Consider the following 21,933-nt stretch of genomic DNA (forward strand, 5'->3'; position numbering starts at 1 on the left):
TTCTTATCTGCAAAATGGGCCAGATTTCTATGACCCATTTAATATAATAATACCAGGCTTCCCAACCTTGGTTCATCATCAGAATCATTTGGGCAGTGTCGCGTTCAGTGCAACATGGGCAGTGAGAGAACAAGAAGGGGCAGTGAAGGGTTAAGAAAGAAACAGAAATCAAGAAAGTTTTGAAACAGGGTCCAAGGGTCTCGCAGCCTCAAAGGACTGAGAGCCCTGAATCAGGCCACCATGTGGCTTTTATTGACGCACATACAAGGAAGTAGCATTGTTTTTCCTAGGGTCTGTGAGTCTCATATACCATACCAGAAAACTGGTTCAAACCAATCACCCTTGCCTGTCCAAAGTCCCATGATGTATTAGTAATTGTTGTTTGTACCTCCCCAGGGGACAAAACCTTTATGCTGAAACTTGCTGAAATGGAGAACTGATGTTATCACGTATAGAATCACTTCCCAAGCAGGTTGTGGGAAGGAATACAGCCACAGAGGCAGAAGCCAGGGGAAGGTGGGGGTCTACGCCCACCTCTATCAACCCCGTGAGTTCTCCTGGCGGTCCCCACATCACTGTGCCTGTCTTACGTCGTTCCTCTCTTGAGGAATCTTACCCGGCATTGGCTAGCCAGCCATCCTTTGGGGCCAAACAAGGAGACATAACGTGTAAGCACAATGGTGAAGCTAAGTCCCTGAAAGAATTAGTCTCACAGACTCTTCTTTCTTTTTAGGGGTAGGCACGGGGAGAGAGGCAGGCAGGCAGCTGCATGACAACAGGGCAGTTGTTAAAAATACGGACTGCCTGGGCTGAACTCCAAACCAACCGGATCAGAATCTCCCAGGAAAGACCTGGAAATACGTATTTTAATAAGATCCTCATGTGATTTTGATGATTAATCAAGGTTGACTACTCACTAAGATAATATGTACAGAGTGGTACTCACACTGGTAAGAGAGACATAAAATTAAGCCCCCCCTCCTTTCCCCTCACATTCAGCCACAGTTTAAACATTTTTCTGGAGAAAAAAGCACCTGTTAAAGAACTGTTATGAGCTGCCCCTTAGAGGTGGTTCTGGGGAAGAGAGGCTCTTGGCTCAGGGAGACAGAGAAAGAACCCTTAGGAAGGCAACGAATGGACTCCAGTGCAAAGCTCCCCTGCTGAGGACCCTGTTTCCTGAAAGGAAACAGAGTGGGCAGCCCAGCTCAGACACTTACAAAGATTCAGCTTTCTTTATTTAAAAAAAAATTATAAGGATGTGGAAAAATTAGAATCTGCATACATTGCTGGAGAGAGTATAAAATGGTGCAGGCTGTTTTGGAACAGTTTAACAGCTCCTTAAAAAGTTAAACATAGAGTTATCATTTGACCCATATGCATATGATACTCCTAGATGAATACCCAAAGGAATTTAAGACATATGTCCACACAAAAACATGCACACCCATGTTCATAGCAACATTATTCATAACAGCTAAAAAGTGGAAACAATCCAAATGTCCATCAACTGATGAATGAATGGGTAAACAAACTGTGATGTATCCATACAATGGAGTATAATTCTGCCATGAAAAGGGTGAAGTGCTGATTCATGTTACAACATGGATGAACCTTGAAAATATGCTAAGTGAAAAATACCAGACACAAAAGAACACATGTTGTATGATTCTATTTATATGAAATGCCCAGAATAAGCAAATCCACAAAGATAAGAAGTAGATTTATGGTTGCCTAGGGCTGGTGAGGTTTGTGAGTGCTGTTGGACGTGGAGTTTCTTTTGGGGGTGATGAAATGTTGTGGAATTCGATAGTGACAATGGTCACACAATGTAGTAAATGTACTAAAAACCACTGAATTGCATATCTCAAAAGGATGACTCTTACGGTATGTGAGTTATATCTCAATAAAAACTATATCCTTTAATGATTTTCTGATCATAAAAGTAACAATCTAGGAAATTACATAATAAAAGAAAGAAAGCACGAGAGCGCCATTAGAGCCATCCTACCCCGACTGGACGGAGACCCACAGGACCACCTCTGGAGGCTGCTTCCTCCTGCCAGCCCTCCTCCCTGAGTCTCAGGTGATCCATGTGGTGTGTCTGTCCACTCCACCTCCATGCCTTGTCCCCCATTTCACAACTGGAAAAAGAACATCTGTAATTTTACAGCAGGAACATATTTTTTTTGTAGAGAGTGACAATTATCATTTATTGAGCCCTTACCGTGTGCCAGCCAGGACACAGTGTTTTACATGTATTATCTTCTGTAATCTTCCTAATGCCTATTAGTTTGGTTCCATTATTATTCCCATTTGTAGCTGAGGAAACTCATGTATCAGGAAATGGGAATAACTTGCCTATCACAGAGCTATAATTCAACTGGAGCAACTGAGTGCCTTCCCCTGTTCATTCCCACTTTCAAAGCAGTCTAGTCCAATAGTGTGATCCCCATCATTGGAGGTGCTCAAGTAGGGACCTAAGGAAATGGAAGCAACGTAAGGTTAGTCACACTAATGGCCTCAAAGGCCCTTTCCAGCCTTGAAATGGCAGGATTCTTTTTTTCCTCCCAATGCATAATTCCTTCCCACAAGAGAAAATAGAGCTTTTCTTGAATGTGTACTTCCCTTTACTAGCAATTCAAGTGGTGGAACAGTGTCTTAGTCCTCACAAGCTCCTCAATAACATCATCCCTCCCCTCTGAACATCAGAGGAAATGCCTCATCACAACTCTTTCAGGAAGGTTCTGGCTGTAGCAGGAAGCTGATAGGCTGTTCAGCTGGGGATTGATGACATCCTTGAGGCACTAAAAGTCCAGCAGCTGCTTCTTCAGAGGGACAGAAATAGTAGGAAGCCACAAAAGATCCCAATGGCCTTGGGCAAGAGCCAGGATATCTGGTCTAAATCCATCTAGGAGGGAGCACCCAGCAAAAGGAATAGAATGGACTGAGGCCTGGGGGCACAACTAACTGGTGCCAAACTTGGGAACAAGCAGCTCCCACCCCAAGTGATGTAGTAGACTTAATTCAAAGATGGCCCCCATGATTCGTGCCCCTGGTGTGCATGCCTCGTATAATCAGGGCGGAATAGGTGAATTTGCTGGGATAGCATTTCAATATTTCGCTACTAATCCCTCTACTTTGAGTTAATCAAAAGAGAGTGTAAGGGGGTCGGCCCGGTGGCTCAGGCGGTTAGAGCTCCATGCTCCTAACTCCGAAGGCTGCTGGTTCGATTCCCACATGGGCCAGTGGGCTCTCAACCACAGGTTGCCAGTTCAATTCCTCGAGTCCCGCAAGGGATGGTGGGCTCTGCCCCCTGCAACTAAAATTGAACACAGCACCTTGAGCAGAGCTGCTGCTGAGCTCCCGGATGGCTCAGTTGGTTGGAATGAGTCCTCTCAACTACAAGGTTGCCGGTTCGACTCCCGCAAGGGATGGTGGGCTGTGCCCCCTGCAACTAGAAAACGGCAACTGGACCTGGAGCTGAGCTACACCCTCCATAACTAAGACTCAAAGGACAACAACTTGAAGCTGAATGGCACCCTCCACAACTAAGATTGAAAGGACAACTTGACTTGGAAAAAAAAAAGTCCTGGAAGTACACACTGTTCCCCAATAAAGTCCTGTTCCCCTTCCCCAATAAAATCTTTAAAGAGAGAGAGAGAGAGAGAGAGAGAGAGAGAGAGAGAGAGAGAGAGAGAGAGAGAAAGGGTGAAATTCAGTAAATCAGTAACATAATTAGACTTAGCCAGTTTGCAGTTTGACTCACTGCATAACTTGCTATCTAGCTACCTATAATTAGACTTAGTTTGTTTGCAGTTTGATCCATCCTGATATTCAGCTGTTTCCTGTTTGTTTCTCCCCTCACTGATTAACTTAAGAACTCTGCTTTGTTCCCTGTTTCAAGGCTACCCATACCTCGTGAGTCCATTTAATTAACAGAATCCTAACCTGAAAAGAGCAATTTCTTAATCCTCAGGCTCCCAGACACTGGAATCCAATTTACAACTACCTCCCTTGCAGTTTTACTGGTGATGCATAGAAGTCCCAGGCCATGATGGCTGAGTCCAAGTCTAGAGTCTGGAGATAACATTATCTTCAAACAGACCAGACCCCCGGAAGTGATGTCAGCCCTCTGACCTGCCCGACCTACTCCCCCTTTCCTATGTAAGAAAAAGCTAACCTGAAGTTAGGGGCAGCTGTCCACTCTGAGACTGCCCTGGCAAACTCCTTTCTGCCAGTATTTCTCTCTCTGCCTGACTTTCAATAAACCTTTTTGCTCTCCCACTTTGCAGAGTCTTGTGTGAATGCTTTCACCTTCTGAGACTAACCAGGAGTTAATTCCATGACAGAACAGAGAGATTACCTTGGATGTGCCTTACCTAGTCAGATGAAGTCTTTAAAAGAGGGTGAAGTGTCTCCTACTGGCTTGAAGAAATAAGCTGTGGTATTGTGAGAGGGCCGATGGAGGGGTCTATGTGGTAAGGCCCTGAAGGTGGCCTCTAAGATCTGAGAGTCGTCCTTGGCTAACAGGTAAGAAGAAAAAAAAAAGGTGCGATTCAGTCCTACAACTGTAAGGGGACTCTGAGCTCCAGATGAGACCACAGACCTGGATGATGTCTTGGTGTAGAATTAACCGCCGGTCATTCGCAGAATGTAAAAGAACTTACAAGATTCTACAAAAGTAAGAAAAGATTTGCTGAAAGTCAAAGGGAGAGACAGTTCTGGCAAAGGGAAGTTTTGCCAGGACAGAGCCCGATAGGGACAGCTGCCCTGATGAGAAGGGCTCAAGATTTATATTTTTTAAAGCTTGACGTAGACTGCTTGTCAGCTTGCAGGGCGGCTGTTATTACAATTGCCTTCTCCTGGGAGCTGTCCTGTTCCAGTCTATGATGGATGTCCACTTGCAGGGTGCTGCTGTTGTGATTGGGAACTGTTCTGTTCCCACCTATGATGAATGTAAGGTGCTTGTCAACTTGCAGGTGCAGCCAGGGGATTCAGAGCCAAGCAGTTAATGTTTAAGCTCAGTCCTGCTCGTTTATGAGCTTGCTCCTGTTAACTCTGCCTGTCGCATTTTGCCAGCTCATAAGCCCGCTCCTATAAACTCTTTACTTGTCTCATCAGATGACATCTTGATTTCAGTCTTGTGAGACCCTGAGTAGAGAAACAGTTATGCCATGCCTGGACTTCTGTCCTACAGAAACTGGGATATAATGGGTGTGTGGGTTTTTTTTAAAGATTTTATTGGGGAAGGGGAACAGGACTTTATTGGGGAACAGTGTGTACTTCCAGGCCTTTTTTCCAAGTCAAGTTGTTGTCCTTTCAATCTTAGTTGTGGAGGGCGCAGCTCAGCTCCAGGTCCAGTTGCCGTTTTCTAGTTGCCGTTTTCTAGTTGCCGTTTTCTAGTTGCAGGGGGCGCAGCCCACCATCTCTTGGGGGAGTCAAACTGGCAACCTTGTGGTTGAGAGGACGCGCTCCAACCAACTGAGCCATCTGGGAGCTCAGCAGCAGCTCAGCTCAAGGTGCCGTGTTCAATCTTAGTTGCAGGGGCGGAGCCCACCATCCGTTATGGGACTTGAGGAATCGAACTGGCAACCTTGTGGTTGGGAGCCCACTGGCCCATGTGGGAATCCAACCGGCAGCCTTTGGAGTTAGGAGCATGGAGCTCTAACCGCCGGAGCCACCGAGCTGGCCCTAAATGGGTGTTGTTTTAAGCTGCTTATTTTGTAGTGAAATTGTTATGCAGCAACAGAAAATTAACACAGTGATGTGGGCTGAGAATTGCCCTCAAGGTAGCAGGGGGGTGCAGAATACACTGAGAAGTCAGCAAAGCCTAGCTTCATGGGTGATGGGGAAAGAAAATTTCTGGAATGGACAAACCTGGACTCAAATCTAAGCAGTACTGTTTATTAGCTGTGTGATTTTGGGGCAAGTGTCCTTTAGGCCTATTCTTTCATCTGCAAAATAGGGTTAAATACTTGAAAGGTTGTTATGAGGCTTAGATGGGATAATAAATAGTTTGAGCATGCAATGACACATAATAAATTATAGTCATAATTGTAATAAACAACCACTCTCTAGTAGACAATCTACAGTATTGTAGGCGAGTGGAGAGACTGACAACAGCGACCAGTACTTTCTCCAATGTGGGAGCCCTGACCTCATCCTGAGCGTCTGGCTCATGGAGATTTGATGAATAGTAATTGAAGCAAATAAGTTAAAGCTTTCCCAGGTGTCCTTTGATGAGGTTGGTGGGATAAGGTGAGAGCAGGAGCTTTGGAAAACGTTTTTTTAATCCTTTTCCTAGCCAGGTTCGTACCCCCTAAAGCCACACTACTGTAGAGAGGGAAAAGACAAGGGCTGGCGCTGACGGCCAGGTGAGAGGGTCTGGAGTGAGGAAGAGGAGCCTGAATGTCCATCTTTGCTTTCTTAGTGGGTCCAGGGATGGAGAATGAAGGATACCAAGACAAGAGAGACTGATTAACTGTGGGTGCAGTGAAACAGCTCAGGCCTGAGCAAAGTGGCCCCACTGCCCAGGAGCTGTTAGGACGCAGTGAGGCCAAATCGGGTGTTAAAAGCCCTGGATCTTAATCAACACCGGGGGCAGGACTTTGGCCAGAAATATCCAAGTGAACCCTCAGAATTGGGGATTTGGTGAAAAGAGCCCGTATTGCTGGTAAGCAACCTGATTTCTGAGCCTGTTTCCTTATCTGTAAGGTAAAGTGGTTGGACTCAGTTTTTGATACTTGCGGGTTTGTAACATAAGAATAGTTACTAATAAGGGAGAGGGAGTTGTTTTTTCCCCCCCATTCGTTCTCTTATGTTAGGCTCAAACGGGAGGGAACGGTAAGCAAAGAAGGTATTTTTATAATCCGTCGCTTTGTTATTGGTATTCCCATTTTGAGGTGATACAGTCGTCTCCGGAGCCGGACTTCAACCACGACGCCGCCCGCCGCTCGCCTCCCGCCTTCCTTCCACTCCCGCTCCACGATGGCCGCCGCTGGCCGCGGAACCAGACCCGCCGGCGCGGAGCGGCGCCGGGACGGTTTGTCCGCAGGGCGCCGCCGTAGCCCGCTCGGCCGCCCGCCGACCCCTCCCGCCGAGGCGCGCGCTCCGCCGTGGGCGTGGCCTCACGCTCCGCCCCCCGTGCGTCGGTGCGTGAGTTCGGCCCCGGGAGCTCCGGAACGGCCGGTGAGCTCACAGCCGGCTTCTCTTCAGCCCCAGCCTGCGCGCCGCCATCGCAGTCATGCTGGCCGCCGCTCTCCGCCGCTGCGTCGTCGCCGCAGCCGCAGCCGCCCGGGCCAGCCCCCGAGGCCTCCCGCAGCCCGCTCTGGCCCCCGGCTCCGCCGCCGGTAAGGCCCCCCGCCTGCCGCTGCCTGCGCCCGCGTGTCCTTGCGGTGACCTGGCCCCCGCCGCCACGCGAGGGCAGGCTCGCCCCGCGGCCTAGCGGCTGCCCTGCCGACTCACGGCCGAACCTAGTGACCGCGGGCCGCCCTCGCCGCCGCCTCGGGGCTTGCGGGACGCGAGGACGCGCCCCAGGGCTTCCTCCGGCGCCGCTTCCTGGCGCGAGCCGCTCGCACGGGGCAGGTGCGGACCCGCCGTGCGCGCCGGGGAGGGGGCGCCGCGCACCTCGCGCTCCACCCGCGCGAGTGGTCCCCGGGCCAGGACCCGCCCGGCGCTGACCCGCCCGGCCACCTGACTGGCGGCGCCTGGGCGAAGGTGACATTGAGGCAGCCGGCGCGCCGCTCGCTGCGCAGGGCGGAGTGGCCGCTCCGGAGCCGCGTCTTCCCGGACGGTGTGCCTCCGTGTGGGACGCAGTGTGCTTGTTACCGGCGTTCGTTTGCTGGCGTCTGTGCCCCCGCCGCGGGCCGTGTGCTCGCGGTTAGACCCCTGGGCCGCGGAGCGCGGAGCCCCCGTTTACAAGGGGCGCGTGGCGCTTGGCCCAGTTCTGAGAGAGCGGAGCACCGACACGTCCTGTGAGAGAGGGTGCTGGTGGCACAGCGGGGCCGCAGGCCGGGAGCCTGGCGTCCACAGACGCGGCACCGGCGCTCCTGGCTCCGCTGGAAGCTTCTCGCCGGAGCTTGAGACGCGCTGCCGCCGCGTCCCGTGTCGCGCCGCCGCCTTCTGTGTGTGTCCCGGTGACTTTAGTCCAGCGCCGTGCTGGTAGGCGTCGGGACTGTACTTCGCTCTTGGGCCCCGGGGGTCGTAGGCGCTGCACCACTTAGCCCCTGATCGTGCATGTTTAAGCATACGAGCTCAGAAACTCAAAAATGACAAGGTTGAATTGGCTGCTTTGAGTGCTGTAACTGGGCACTTCAGAACATAGTATGTTTCGCTTCCTCCAGTTCAGACCTTCATTTAGACTTTATCTTCCGCAATTTATCGGAGAACCAGAGAACGAACGGTAAGGCTGCCATACACGTCAGAGATCATGGCGGTCGTCTTACTTTATGGAAGAGGAAACGCAAGCCCATCTTGGGAAACTGACTCCTCAGTTAAGTGGTAGGACCGTTTTCTGTTAGCCACAGTTACTTTTGGCCCATCCTGATGTTTGTCAGATTTTGTTTTTTTTAATTCTTTCCTTATCTAAATGCGAGAGTAGCAAATACTACTTTAATTTTTTCACGTTGGGGAGGATTCTTCTGACTTCTTCAAAAGAATTGATTGCTGCATTTTGTGGCACGTGGAGGAAAAGGCAGAGATTTTTGTCAAACTAAATTAAGGGAATTATTTTTATTCATTCATGCTCTTGAATATAATTAGTAAACAAAGCTTTATTTTAGGTGTTTGTCCCATAGATCTAAATATTTGCCACAAGGAGGCAGTATTGTTTACAGTTGTGTCAACTACTGTCTAACTGTGACCTTGGACATGTTAGTTGACCTTTAAGACTTAGTTGCCTTTTACCTAAAACTGAGATAATAGTTGATAGTTGTGAGGTTTAAATGAAATAAAGTAATTCTTAGCACCTTGCTTGGCACAAATGTTTAATACATATTTCCTTTATTATAGTGCATTTCATTTTTGTATATTATAGGTTGGGGTTTATTATCAGTATGAGACTGAAGAGGTTTTATGCGGTTGAAAGTCAGAAAACATAAAGGTTCTTGGATGAGGCGATCCAAGGTCAAATGACAGTATACTTGAAAGCGCTCTGGAAAGGTTAACCTGAGAGTCCTCAACTTTGTTCTAGTTAAGTAGCAGCCCAAATTCCATATTTGGTCCATGAAAAAGCCTCCAACTTTAAACAATTGTTTTCCAATGACTGCTGAATTGGATAATTAAAATGTTTTAAATAATGGCTAGATTCTCTAGTCAACACTTAAAACCTACACAATCCTGGCTCCTGCATCCTTACCCTGATAATTTGGGAAGGGTGGGAGGAATTTTCTCTTTCCCTTTCCTGGTGCAGGGCTGAATTTATTTAAGAAGCACTTTTTATCACCTTCCAACCTTTTCTGTACCACTTCCAATTTCCAGATTTCCAGCCTTTGGGCCCCAAGGTCCATGCCTGCTCTTAAGTTGTGCACCTCAATAACCCTGTCTTTGAGCTTGTTCATGTACCCTCTCCATTAATCGGTTCTTTCCTTTACTCCTAGTATCACCACCATCAAAATATCCATTCTTTGGGCTTTGTCCCAGCTGATAAGTTATTAAATGGAAAACTATCTAATTAAACCAAAGGGATTAATGAGCCCCTTAATTTTTCTAAATATGTTAGGTTTATTTTAATAGAGTGCTTAACTGAATGCCGAGAAACGGTGTTAGAAATAGCTTTTTAGATTGAGGCTGTCAAAATGCCCCAGTTTTTTATAGCTGCTTCCCTTTTTCTACTCTGGAACCTTCAGGTTGTATGAAAGACAGAGCAATTTTTTTCTAAAATAGTTTGCCTTACAAGCCTCAAAACTAGGTGGAAATGTTGGGTGTTGGGTGGGTGGCGGGAAGGGTGAGAATGCCTATATAGTTTACTCAAAATAAAAATGTTAAGCATATGGGGGTAGGTCCATAGCTATGAGACTAGATCCTACTCTTCCCAGCACTGGAATTAGGAATATATAATTTAAACCATATTGAGAGTTTTTTGCCCTCCTGGAAGGAATGTTTGTTTCTGTTACATGCTTGGTGTCCTAAATAGTTGTTTCATATAAGGTTGTTGTGTGTTTTTTTAATACAATCAGTTTGTAATTTGAAACTCACAGAAAGGAAGGTAAACAAATTATTGAAAGTGATCCATACATCTCCTTACTGGGATTTGCAGTTGCTGGTCATCTTTTTTCACAGTTAGAAAACAAAACAAAGCTACCAGTCATCTAGTGAAATATATGCCCAGCAGTGAGCTAAAGAATGATGAAACACTTTTCTGAGTGGTAGGAAAGGTACACTTAATTATTACGTCTGGGGAGGGAATACATATATTTCAGTTTTCTTGGGTAAATACTTAGAAGTGGAATTACTGGGTGGTATGGTAGCTGTGTGTTTACCGTGATAAGAAACTGCTAAACAGTCTTCCAAAGCGGTTGTACCATTTTACACTTGCACTTTAAGTATTCAGCTCAGGATAACTTTAGTTTTTGAAAAGGGTAGCTTATAAATTTTTGGTAATGGTGTGAGAGGGTTGTTGTGATGTATGCTCTGTGTTATATTAAATGTGAATGTTGGTCTTGTAAGGGTTATTAAATACCCATATAGTTTTGATTAAATGTTTGCACTTAACAAATACGTTTAGGTCTAGAGAGCCAGTCTTTTTTCTTGTCATAGAAATTGAAAGGATGTCCAATTCCAGCCCATGGACATACATGTTCCACTTCGCTGTAGAAATAACTTAGGTCTCTGGTAAGATGGGGACTTGTGCTGTGGTCCTCTAACTAATGGCAGGTAGTTTGCTATAGGCTCAAATGGTAATTTAAGCGAGAATCCTTTTGCTTGATCTGGTGGCAGTCCACCTCCAGAACTGGCTAGTAGTCCATCTTTTCACGTTTTTCTGTTTTTCTCTTTACGCTTTCTCCTGCCAGTGATTGTATTAAGGATGTGTGGGATATTCTAAATGTTTAAATTTCGGAGTATTCCTAGAGCCCAGAGATTTCTGGGTAGTTTTTTCCTTTTTTGGACAAGACTTTTAAAATAACTAGAAATTATATCAGGCTTGTCTAATTCATCTAACAGGAAATGCAATTTTTTAAATGTTTTATTTCTGTAAATTATGATTTCCATAAATAGAAAATCAATTAAGACATTTTAGGTAAATATTAATTTATAGCTACCATTTATTGAGTACCTATCTATTATACAAAGTGCTAAACCGTGAGTGGCGTTACCTGGCTTTCATTGTCATAATCTGCTAAGGTAGTGGTATCCCCATTTTACAGATAAGGAAAATAAAACTTGAGTTAATTTTACCAGGGTCAAACAGTGGGAGAGTGAGGAGCCTAGTAGTACCCAACCACTAGGCTCTGCTGCTTTCTAAAACCCAAAGGTAACGTTTCCTTCTCCCACGAACCCCACCAGACAGAGGCTGTTTGGAAAGAATCCAGATTTCCTGACTCCCAGTTCAGTGTTCATTTGACAGGCAGAAACTAAAAATGGGAAGGTTTTTCATATGGTACTGCAAAGGGTATATGATTGGGAACAGCATGCTAAGTGTCCTATTTTTTAACAATGTTATATTTTAAAAATTTCACTTCTTAGAAATCTTTTAAAGCAGTTTTTTTTTTGTTGGGTGTAAGTCCGAGGGCATGTTTTCCCTTAGGAGATTTATCAGAATTTTTGGGAAGGGGTCTGTAGTTTAATAAAACAATTTTTAAATTACCATTGCTTTGTCAGGATGTGTAATTTATTTTGGAATATAATTTAATAGCAATAAGATTTTTTAAATTTATCAAAAATGTATGTTATAAACTCACTCAGCTAGAATGAGAGTTATTTTAAATTAGGAATTAATATTCTGCTTATTATAGAAATGCAGACATTGTGGAAGTGTGTTAAGAAATGAAGTTTAAAAAGAAAGAAAGGAAGCTTTTTTTCCAAAGATACCAATGTTAACAATTTTAGGCTAGCATTACACATTTGGAGAAAAAAGCATAAACGTGCATCTATAGTCCTTGTTGTTCTACTTTCCTTTGCTTAATTTTTAGGGTATTTTTTCATATAAATACATAAGATTTGTTTCATTTGGCCTGCTGAATAATTTTCCTACTGTGACAGTTGATTCAAAACTTATGCATTGAATGTATTTAATATCACTGAACTGTATACTCAAAAATGGTTAAATTTTATGTTGTGTGCATTTTAACACAATAAATAAAGAAACAAACAAACCTTAATGTATTGCAAGGTATGTCAAATACTACTTCTATACATTGAAGTTATTCTGTCTCCATTGTAGCGCTCCAGTCAGTTCGCTGCTACTCCCATGGGTCACAGGAGACAGATGAGGAGTTTGATGCTCGCTGGGTAACATACTTCAACAAACCAGATATTGATGCCTGGGAATTGCGTAAAGGTAATTGGAACATGGTCATATTTGTCTATTTTGGTGTAGAATTAGGAGCTGCTTGGTAGTCTTCTACTACTTTGTTGAAAGCAACTATTTTGAAAATATGCATTGTGTAAGTTGGGTGCTGTCATGCAACTTGCAGTTAGAAAATATTCTAGTTTCCATAGTGAGTGTTTCTTGTAAAACAGGACTTTAAAGCAGGCACAACTGACATTTTGGGCCAGGTAATTCTTTGTTGCAAGGGCTGTTTTTTGCATTGTAGGATGTTTAGCAGCATCTTGGCTTCTACCCACTAAGTGCCACCCACCCACCCTAAGTTGTGACAAACAAAAATGTCTCCTGGGGGCCAGAGTCACCCCTGATTAAAACCACTGCTATAATGGTAGGTCAAGGTGAGTAAGAGTTAAGTTTTGCATCTTTTAGATGATTTAGTCATGTAGTCATTTGGGTCCTTTCTCCTCTTGGTAATAGTTTGGGTTTTTTGTTATTTTTATTCTCAGTTATGATTTGTCTTGCCCTGAGTAAGTGTCCAGTCTAAGTACGCTAGATTGTTGCTAAATTTGCAGATGGGCATTTAACATGAGTAAGTAGCATTAATCATAACTAGTCTAACAATTAGACTGGTGGATAACTTATTTTAAGTGTAGGCAACTTATCTCAGACCAAGACTTCAGCCTCTGTGACAGTATTCTAGCATTATAGTCACTGCTGTCCTTTGTTTAAATATTTTAAAATACAGCAAGAAACCTAAGTGTTTCAGACTTCTATGTAGGGATGTAATGACTCCATTTTGTTGCAACCAGGGAAATTCTTATTGAATAATCTTGAAAAGTAATGAAAAGAATAGCAATTCTGCATTCCCATTAAAAGAATCTTAAATTTTATGATGTGTCATTTTGTGTAGAGCTGAAAGTAATCATGCCTAATCATTTTCTGGTTGAATGTTTGGTCTGTGCACTAAAGTTTATATCTCTTTAATGTCCTTATTTGGGCTTCATTAACTCTCCTTAAGCATTTCTCTGGTTGTCTTTAGATTACTTTCCAATCAATTCTATTTTAAAGCAACCAAAGTATATATATTGTTCTAAGAGTTAAAGATATGAGTTGAAAATGACCCTCTTGTATGAAAAGAAACAAACAAATTATTATGAAAATAGTGTTTGCATTTAAGGAAACTCTTGGATTTTTTCCCCTTCAATCTGCAGGCTACTGCATAGTTCCTTTCTTTCCACTTTTAATTCATTGTGAAAGGGCCACTGTGATCTTGTAGAATTTTTTAAAGGTAGATTCTCTCATTTTATAGAGAAGAGAATAGAGACCTGACAGGGTTCCAGGACCCAATTCCAATGTGTGTGTAGAGGCTTCCCCACACCAACAAACAAATCAGGACACCAGCAGGGTGTCCAAGCATTCCGCTCAAGGTGGCATTATCTACCCTACCCAGAAGTAGCATCAGATTCCACAGGTAAAGGGCTCAGTCTCACAAAACCACCCTCTATTTTAGAGGATGGTCCTAAGCCCAGGTTGTTACCCATGCTTCTGACCTACCAGCTACATATCAAAGGTTCCCACAAACCCCTCCTTGGGTTCAAACAGCTCACAGAACTCAAGAAAACGCATGTACTCATGAGATTACTGATTCATTACAAAGAATATAAAAGGGTGCAAGTCAACAGCCAGATGAAGAGATACATAGGGTGAGGTTCCACACGAAGGAGCTTCTGTCCTTATGGAGCTTGGGACCAGGTACAGTGGCCCATGGGAGTGTTCTAGTACCCCAGGATGGAAGCTCTCCAAAAACGGACTGAGTTGCTAGCCTCTGGGTTTTATGGAGGCTTCATTACCTAGTCATGATTGAGTAAGTCTTTGACCTTTCGCAATTGATTTAACTTCAAGCCCCTCCCCATCCTTGGAAATCAGGGGTGGGACTGAAAATTCCAATCTTCTAACCTCAGGGTTGGCCCCTACTAACAACCAGCCCTCAATCTTGGGTGAGGTCCAAAAGTTACCCCTTTAACATAACAGGCGACACTATTGTTGCTCTCATCACTTAGGAAATTCAAGGGGGTTTAGGGGCTCTATGCCAGGAGCAGGGACAGAAACCCAATGTATATTTATTATGAATCACAATATCACAAGGCCCAGACACAAGATCAACATGTCTATATTCCAATAAAAATGTAAATAACTACCTTGTAGTCTGAGTGAGAATATTCCAGGTTGACATGGCCCCTCTTTTTGCTTTGACAGGGATGAACACACTTGTTGGCTATGATCTGGTTCCAGAACCCAAAATCATTGATGCTGCTTTGCGGGCATGCAGACGGTTAAATGATTTTGCTAGTGCTGTTCGCATCCTAGAGGTTGTTAAGGTCAGTGAAATAACGCTAAATTTGTTCTGGAAGTGGGTGGGCTGTTGACTAGGTATCAGCATATTCTGTATTTTTGAATTTGTTAAAATACCTAAAATTCGTTCTTATATAGCTAAAGGGAATGCATGTTGTATAGGTAACAATCTTTCTGGAGTTCAGTTCGGCAGAATTTATCCAAGGCCTTAAAATTGTTCTTGATGTCCTTTTGTTCATCAATTCCATTTGAGAACTTATCTTAAGGAAATAAGGCTGTACAAAGGTTTAACTACAGTTTATCTTTGTGCTATTTGTGATAAGATATTAGATGTTGCTAGTGGTTTCTTAAGATGGGACTTCCCAGAAGAGGTTATTACACATCTCTTAATGTTGTAGAAATCTCTTTAACATTAAACATATTTATAGTATATTAACTGTAGAAAATTATGAAATAATTTTTGTGGTTTGACCTCCTTTTATTAAAATATATATTTAAAAAATATGTGTATATATAGAGAGATGAAAATTAGGACATATTCTCCCTTTTGTTTGATTATAGTTTCTAATTTTTCTATAATGAGCAAATAAATACATTGCATTTTAAGCAAGCATTTTATAATTAAACACAGCTGAAGAGAGCTAGAATTTGTTAAAGGCAGAAGAATAACAGCCTGGCAGTGTCTTAGTCCATTTGACTATTTAATATTTGTCCCTGGGAAACTTTGTGGCGATATGTAGGCATAATTATATGGTATGGTGAGAGTCAAAACTCTTTTGCCCTGGAAATAAGTATTCTTTAAGTGTAGCTCTCTGTGAAAAGACATGGTCCATTAGAAAGAAATTCAAGGTCTGTAAAAGGGAAACTGTGGCATTACTTTATCTACAATGGGTAAGATAATTAAGGGTTCTGTAGGCTATCAGTTCATTCAGCACTCGTAGTTAATTCAGTTAGGGTCTCAAATTGGAGGCACATTTAAAAACTTTTCCTGTGTTAACTTAATTATTCCTGTGGCCTGCTGGGCATGTTTAATTACCTTCACAAAATTCTGTCATCACTACCTTCTTTTTCAGTAACTCGGGCTTTAAAAAAATTTTTTTCTGGATTGAGTCTAATTGTCTTTTTCTCAATGTGTCTTAAAACTTACCTTGAATAGTGCCCACATAGTTGCTCTTTATTGAACAAATACGTTGACTTAAAAGTAAGTGACTTGGGCCGGCCCAGTGGCTCAGGCCGTTAGAGCTCCATGCTCCTAACTCCGAAGGCTGCCGGTTCGATTCCCACATGGGCCAGTGGGCTCTCAACCACAAGGTTGCCGGTTCAATTCCTCGATTCCCGCAAGGGATGGTGGGCTCCACCCCCTGAAATAAGATTGAACACAGCACCTTGAGCTGAGGGGCTGCTGAGCTCCCGGATGGCTCAGTTGCTGGGAGCATGCTCTCAACCACAAGGTTGCTGGTTCAACTCCCGCAAGGGATGGTGGGCTGCGCCCCCTGCGCAGGCAACTGGCCCTGGAGCTGAGCTGCGCCCTCCACAACTAAGACTGAAAAGACAACAACTTGAAGCTGAACAGCACCCTCCACAACTAAGATTGAAAGGACAGTAACTTGACTTGGAAAAAAGTCCTGGAAATACACACTGTTCCCCAATAACGTCCTGTTCCCCTTCCCCAATAAAATCTTTAAAAAAAAGACAAAGTAAGTGACTTGTATTCTCTGCTACTAGCCTATGCATATGTGATTAAACGCATTTTCAAGTTCATTTTGTAAATAGATACAGCTTTTCAGAGAACTAAATGTGAATATTTTCTTTGCCATCAGGACAAAGCAGGACCTCATAAGGAAATCTACCCTTATGTCATCCAGGAACTTAGACCAACTTTAAATGAACTGGGAATCTCCACTCCAGAGGAACTGGGCCTTGACAAAGTGTAAACCCCACGGGTAAGTGACATAGCACTGAAAAAGGCAGGAAAAAGTTCAGGGAGGGGTTAGGGAGTGACACTTGTTCTCAGAATAAGATCTCTTAATGGGATTGTTAGAGGAGATTTAGAGAGTACCAATGATGACAACTTCAAGGAGCTAGGATTGTTATTTCTAGTCGTTATAATTGTTCTCTTACTGGTATAAAGGCAAGTAAAAGTCTTCTCAATTCAAAATCTATATAAAATATTGCAAGTATAGACAGTAAATTTAAGCACACCCAGGTTTTCAGATACTACTATTTTGCTATATTTGCTTTAGTTTTTTCCCCCCACAAGAAATGATTGGTTTCACATAGAGTTGAAGCCCTCTGTGTACCCTTCCTTCATTTCAGCCCTTGAACCTCCTGCAAACTAAAGATAATCCATTGCATTCAAGGTGTTTATCATGCATGCTTTATACATCTGTTTTTAACAGCAAGATTTTATTAATTTGATCCTTTTGCTTTTGTGTGCCAGGTTAGAATTTAATAATCAAGTAAATACATATCGATAATAAAAACTTGTTACCTTTAGTTCTCTGTGGAAAGGCAGATCATGTAATAAAACCAGCCACAAGATCGTCTAGGTAGTGAGCAGTGTGCAGAAAATCCTTTGTAAAACAAAATATATAAGCAGTAACCCATGCTTTTTATTTTATTTAGCAAACACATACAGTGTATATAATTGTTGGTATGTGTCAGGCACTGTTTCAAGTGCTCTATAAATATTAACTCAGGTAATCCTCGTAAATAGTCCTGTGAGGCAGGTACTATTATCATCCCATTTTACTATTTACTGATGAGGAAACAGGCACCTTGTCCAAAGTCACAGTAGGAGAATCCATGTTTAAACCCTGCGGTCCGGCTCCAGGCTCCATTACCCTTACTGTGCCACATGTCCTGTGTAGGCATTTAGTAAGGCCATGCTCTTATTTCTCAGAGGTAAAAAATTGAGGTTTAAGTAGAAGATTTGCTTCCTAAGAGTGAGCGGAAGTTTTTTAATAGGTGGAATTAAACTATGTTATAAAAGTTCCAATAAAAATGGTCCCGAAATTATTTGAGGAGCTAATATGAGATTCCTCATAAGATAAAGAACCAGTGAGTCTGGTTAGGATGTCATTAGCAAACACTAATTTAAAAATCTCAGAACTCAAAGAATCCCTACATTCAGTCTTCTTACTGGCAGACTGAGCAGAAAATGCCTGCGGCTCTGTAATCCACATTTGTTGTTTCTTTTTAAAGCTTGTGTTTTGGAGTAGTAGTGTTAATTTTGTCTTTGCCCAACACTACCACCTTCCTGAAGTCAAGTAGTTCATCTTTTAATATATAGAGAGGTTTTTATGTTATTTAAAATGTCTTTGAGTACTTGGAGAAAACTAGGTATTCAGAATAGAGGATTTCCTAGTTATATTTTTAGAGCTCTTTGGTTCATATTTCATAATGGACTCTTTAACAGGTTGTCTTGGGCTTCATTTTTATTTTATCAAGTACTATTCTAAGGATTCCAGAAAATCTTTGTCATATATATACTAGCTGCAGTAACATATTTCTTTAAAAAAAAAAATTAAAGGGCTACTTCTCAACACTTTTCTGATTGGAAAAGAAGACTAACCCAGTTAAGTACCAGGTGTAAGAAAACAAAAAAGCCACAGAGTTAGTCTGTGCGTTGACGTAGGCGGGATTGAGGAAGAGAGAAAAGTCTACACAGAGACAGTGATCTTCCCGGGCTGTTGCTCTGAGGCATGTTATTTGTAGTAAGATTTCTACCTTTTCTTTATGTCCTGGCTAATTCTTCATGTTTTCTCTTACAGCTGGGCTTTCCAAGGATTTACTGATAATGCTACTTGATGTAAAATATCACCTGGAAATACTGATGATAACATATTACCTTATTTGAACAAGTTTTCCTTTATTGAGTACCAAACCATGTAATGGTAACTTGGACTTTAATAAAAAGGAAATGAGTTTGAACTGAAAATAGGTATTGTTCCTGTTTTTGCATTGAAAAGCAGAAAATGAACTATTATAGGTCTATTGGTTTCACATTTTGTTTTTACATATCTGCTGAGAGAACTGCTTTAATTTTCTGGAAACAATCTGACCTGAGAGTCAGCTGTATAAACATGTTTGGGTGCACTGGCTAGTAAATTAGCTAAAGGCTATGAGTCATTTATATAGGATTTCTTTGCTGACAGGGCTAGCAGAGCGCCTTGGGCTTGGGGGATTGGTGGTCCGGGATAGATGAAACTGTGTACCTCCCCCGAACATGTGAAATAGTTTCAGAGTAGTCACGGACATAATCTTGTGGGCGTGCTGTGTGGCAGCCAGCCCTTTCTTTCCCCACCTGTTCTTCCAGCAGTGCAACAGTAGCCTTGGACATCAAAGAATTTGCTGTTGCAGATTTGGAGGCTTTCCGCTTGAAGAACTGAATAAATAAGTTTACCTTTTTGAGAAAATTAATAAACAAATCCTGTCTTTAGAAGCCCTGTAAGACTGGAAAGCAGCTGCTGGATAAAGTGGTTCTAGGTCTGGGTGACTTCTACAATACCCAGTTCCGGCTGCAGCATCTGGGGAATAGGATTAATGTTAGGCTGAAATGAAGATGTCTTATCTCCCCCAGCCATGTAAGGAAAGGTTAGTAAAATCCGTTTGGGGAAGGTTTTAACACTAGTGACCTTTTATAAAAGGCTGACTCGCTACCAGAAAGCCCCCTCTCCCTTTGTTTAAGAAGTAGAAATGTGAAATGAACTAAAACAGCCACGTACATCTATTTAATGTGTAGTTGGTAGGCCATAGTTCTGTAGCCACATTTCCCTGCCCTTGTAAATCCTAGAGATTGGGGGTTGGGAGGAGATGTTAACAGAATAATCACATATATAAAAATGGCATGGCAGATTTTGAAAGTTCTATGAACATACATATGGGTACTGAGAAAGGCAGTGATGTTTAAGCTCAATCCTAAAGGACTGGGGGTGTTTGTTTAGATAGGGCTTTAGCTCAAAGGTAATTTTAATTGTATGACATGTTTGGCTTTTGCACCATTCGAGTGGGGAAGAGGGGTTTTTTGACAGCTCCCATATGTGCATACATAATCACACTTGAATCTGCTTCTTTAATTACCCAGATCTAAAGGATTTACTCTAGCCTACTGAAAAGGGACCATGTCAGTATCGTGGGCTCTTACCATACAGGAGGAAAACAAAATGGTTTCTGCCCTTAAGGTCGTGGGAGGAGCCTAAGGAGGGAACGTAGATTCACAAGTATCTGCAAGGTAAAGTACCATGATGGTCTTCATGCCACAGACATTTATTGAACAGGTACTATATACTAAGCATTGTGCCAGGCACTGAAGGTAGAGCATGAGCAGGAGAGGCAGAATTGGAGCCCAGACAGATGAGGTAAGAGCATAATTTAGGAAGCTATTCGGAATAGTTATAACTTAATGAGGATTTTTGAGTTAGGTTAGTAGCAGTAGAAATGGAAAGAGAAGAACTTTGAGAGCCACTTTCTTGAGTTGTAGTTAATTTGGTGAGGAGGAATGAGAACTCTTGGAAGACCCATTTTACAGATTTGAGTGATGGTGCCATTCCTAGAAAACGGGAGTCAGCACAAAGAGCAACTTGGCGCAGGATGGACAGGGTACTGCATTTGATTCTGGCCTTGGTGCATTTCAGGCATTTGTGGGCAGGGAGGGTCTAGAACTCCAAAAAGAGACAGAGACAACAAAAAGTGAGATTTCTGAGGAAGGCCATTTGGAGGCAGATGTGAAGGTGGCTAATGGCTAAGCAGGTACACTTAGAGGGGAAAAGGAGAGAAACTTTTAATTAGAAAATTTCAAACATTTACAAAAGTAGAATGGTATTATAAATTCCTATAAACTCATCACTCCAGCAATTATCAGTTCATGGCCACTCTTATCTGTATCCTCATTTACCCCAACTCCAAATATTTTGAATCAAATCTCAGGTGTCATTTCATCTGTAAATAAATATTTTGGAATATCTCAAAGATAAAGATAGATATATATAGATGTAGATATAGATATAGATGTATATATGCACAACCACAATAAAGAATGACTTAAACTTTTTATTTTTTAAGGACGTTTTGGTGGTGACCTTTTTCCTTCAAGTAGAAATATCTTGACTGGTTTTCTTCATTACACAGTTCGTACGTTATAAAGATAATACATTCTCATGAAAGAATATAGAAAAGTACAAGAATAAACACCTAAAATTTCACCAGTTTTGGTGATCAGCTTTCCAAGTGTTTCTCTGTTGTGCTCGTTTGTACACTTTTACATGCTGTTTTACAAACCTATTTTTCTCCCCTTGCTGGGTCAAGACTTATTTTCCATATTGATGAATGAATGTCTGTCTCCTGCTTCTTGTGTGGGTGTTTCAACTTGGGTGATGGCTTTTGTAATGATTTGTCAGTAAGGTATAACTTACATGCATTAAAATGTGGTAATCTTAAGGTATACAGCTTGAATTTTTACAAGTATATATCCATAAAATCAAATGAATGACTTCTAAAAGCCATTTTTGTGAGGATTAAATGAGATTAAGTGAAGTTGTTAGCATACAGGGATGTTCAACGCATGTTAGTTTCTCTGCAGTGGAACTGAGGATGAAGTGATAGTAGGCGTGAGGGAGGACTCCTCAGAACCTCAAGTCCAAGAGGGTGACTGGAAAGATGCCGATGGTTGACTACGGTATTGGCACTTATTTTCCAGTTACAGTTGACATTCAGTGTTACATTAGTTTCAGGTGTATAGCGTAGTGTTACACTTTATATAATTTACAAAGTGATCCCCCCACTAGTCTAGTACCCACCTACACCATACATAGTACAATATTATTGATTATACTCCCTGTGCTGTACTTTACATCCCCATGACTATTTTGTATCTGCCAATTTGTACTTAATCCCTTCACATGCTGAGATTTTTAGTATGTAGCTGGATCTAACTGGTAGCTGGAAAGCAGTGGTTACTGTTTCCTTTGCATTTTAAGTTCTGTTGAGATTTCTAAATTTAGTTTTTACCTGAGTAAGTCATTTGTGCTGTAGAAACATGGGTATTGTGATAAATTTTGTAGATGCTTTTAAACCCCTTAAAGTTTGTTACAGCAACA

At 42.4% G+C, this 21,933-nt stretch overlaps 1 protein-coding gene across 1 annotated transcript; it reads left to right on the forward strand.

Moving 5' to 3' along the window:
- The first annotated feature begins 7,136 nt into the window (after positions 1-7,136).
- Positions 7,137-21,277, forward strand: COX5A (cytochrome c oxidase subunit 5A). Its single transcript, XM_081050550.1, has 5 exons — positions 7,137-7,349; positions 12,380-12,496; positions 14,741-14,862; positions 16,657-16,779; positions 18,610-21,277. Exons 1-4 carry the CDS (start codon positions 7,244-7,246, stop codon positions 16,768-16,770), a joined length of 459 nt encoding a protein of 152 aa, XP_080906676.1. The 5' UTR covers positions 7,137-7,243; the 3' UTR covers positions 16,771-16,779; positions 18,610-21,277.
- Positions 21,278-21,933: the final 656 nt, after the last annotated feature.

This window comes from Rhinolophus hipposideros, assembly GCF_964194185.1.
Source record: "Rhinolophus hipposideros genome assembly, chromosome: 5".
NCBI classification, from domain to species: Eukaryota; Metazoa; Chordata; class Mammalia; order Chiroptera; family Rhinolophidae; genus Rhinolophus; species Rhinolophus hipposideros.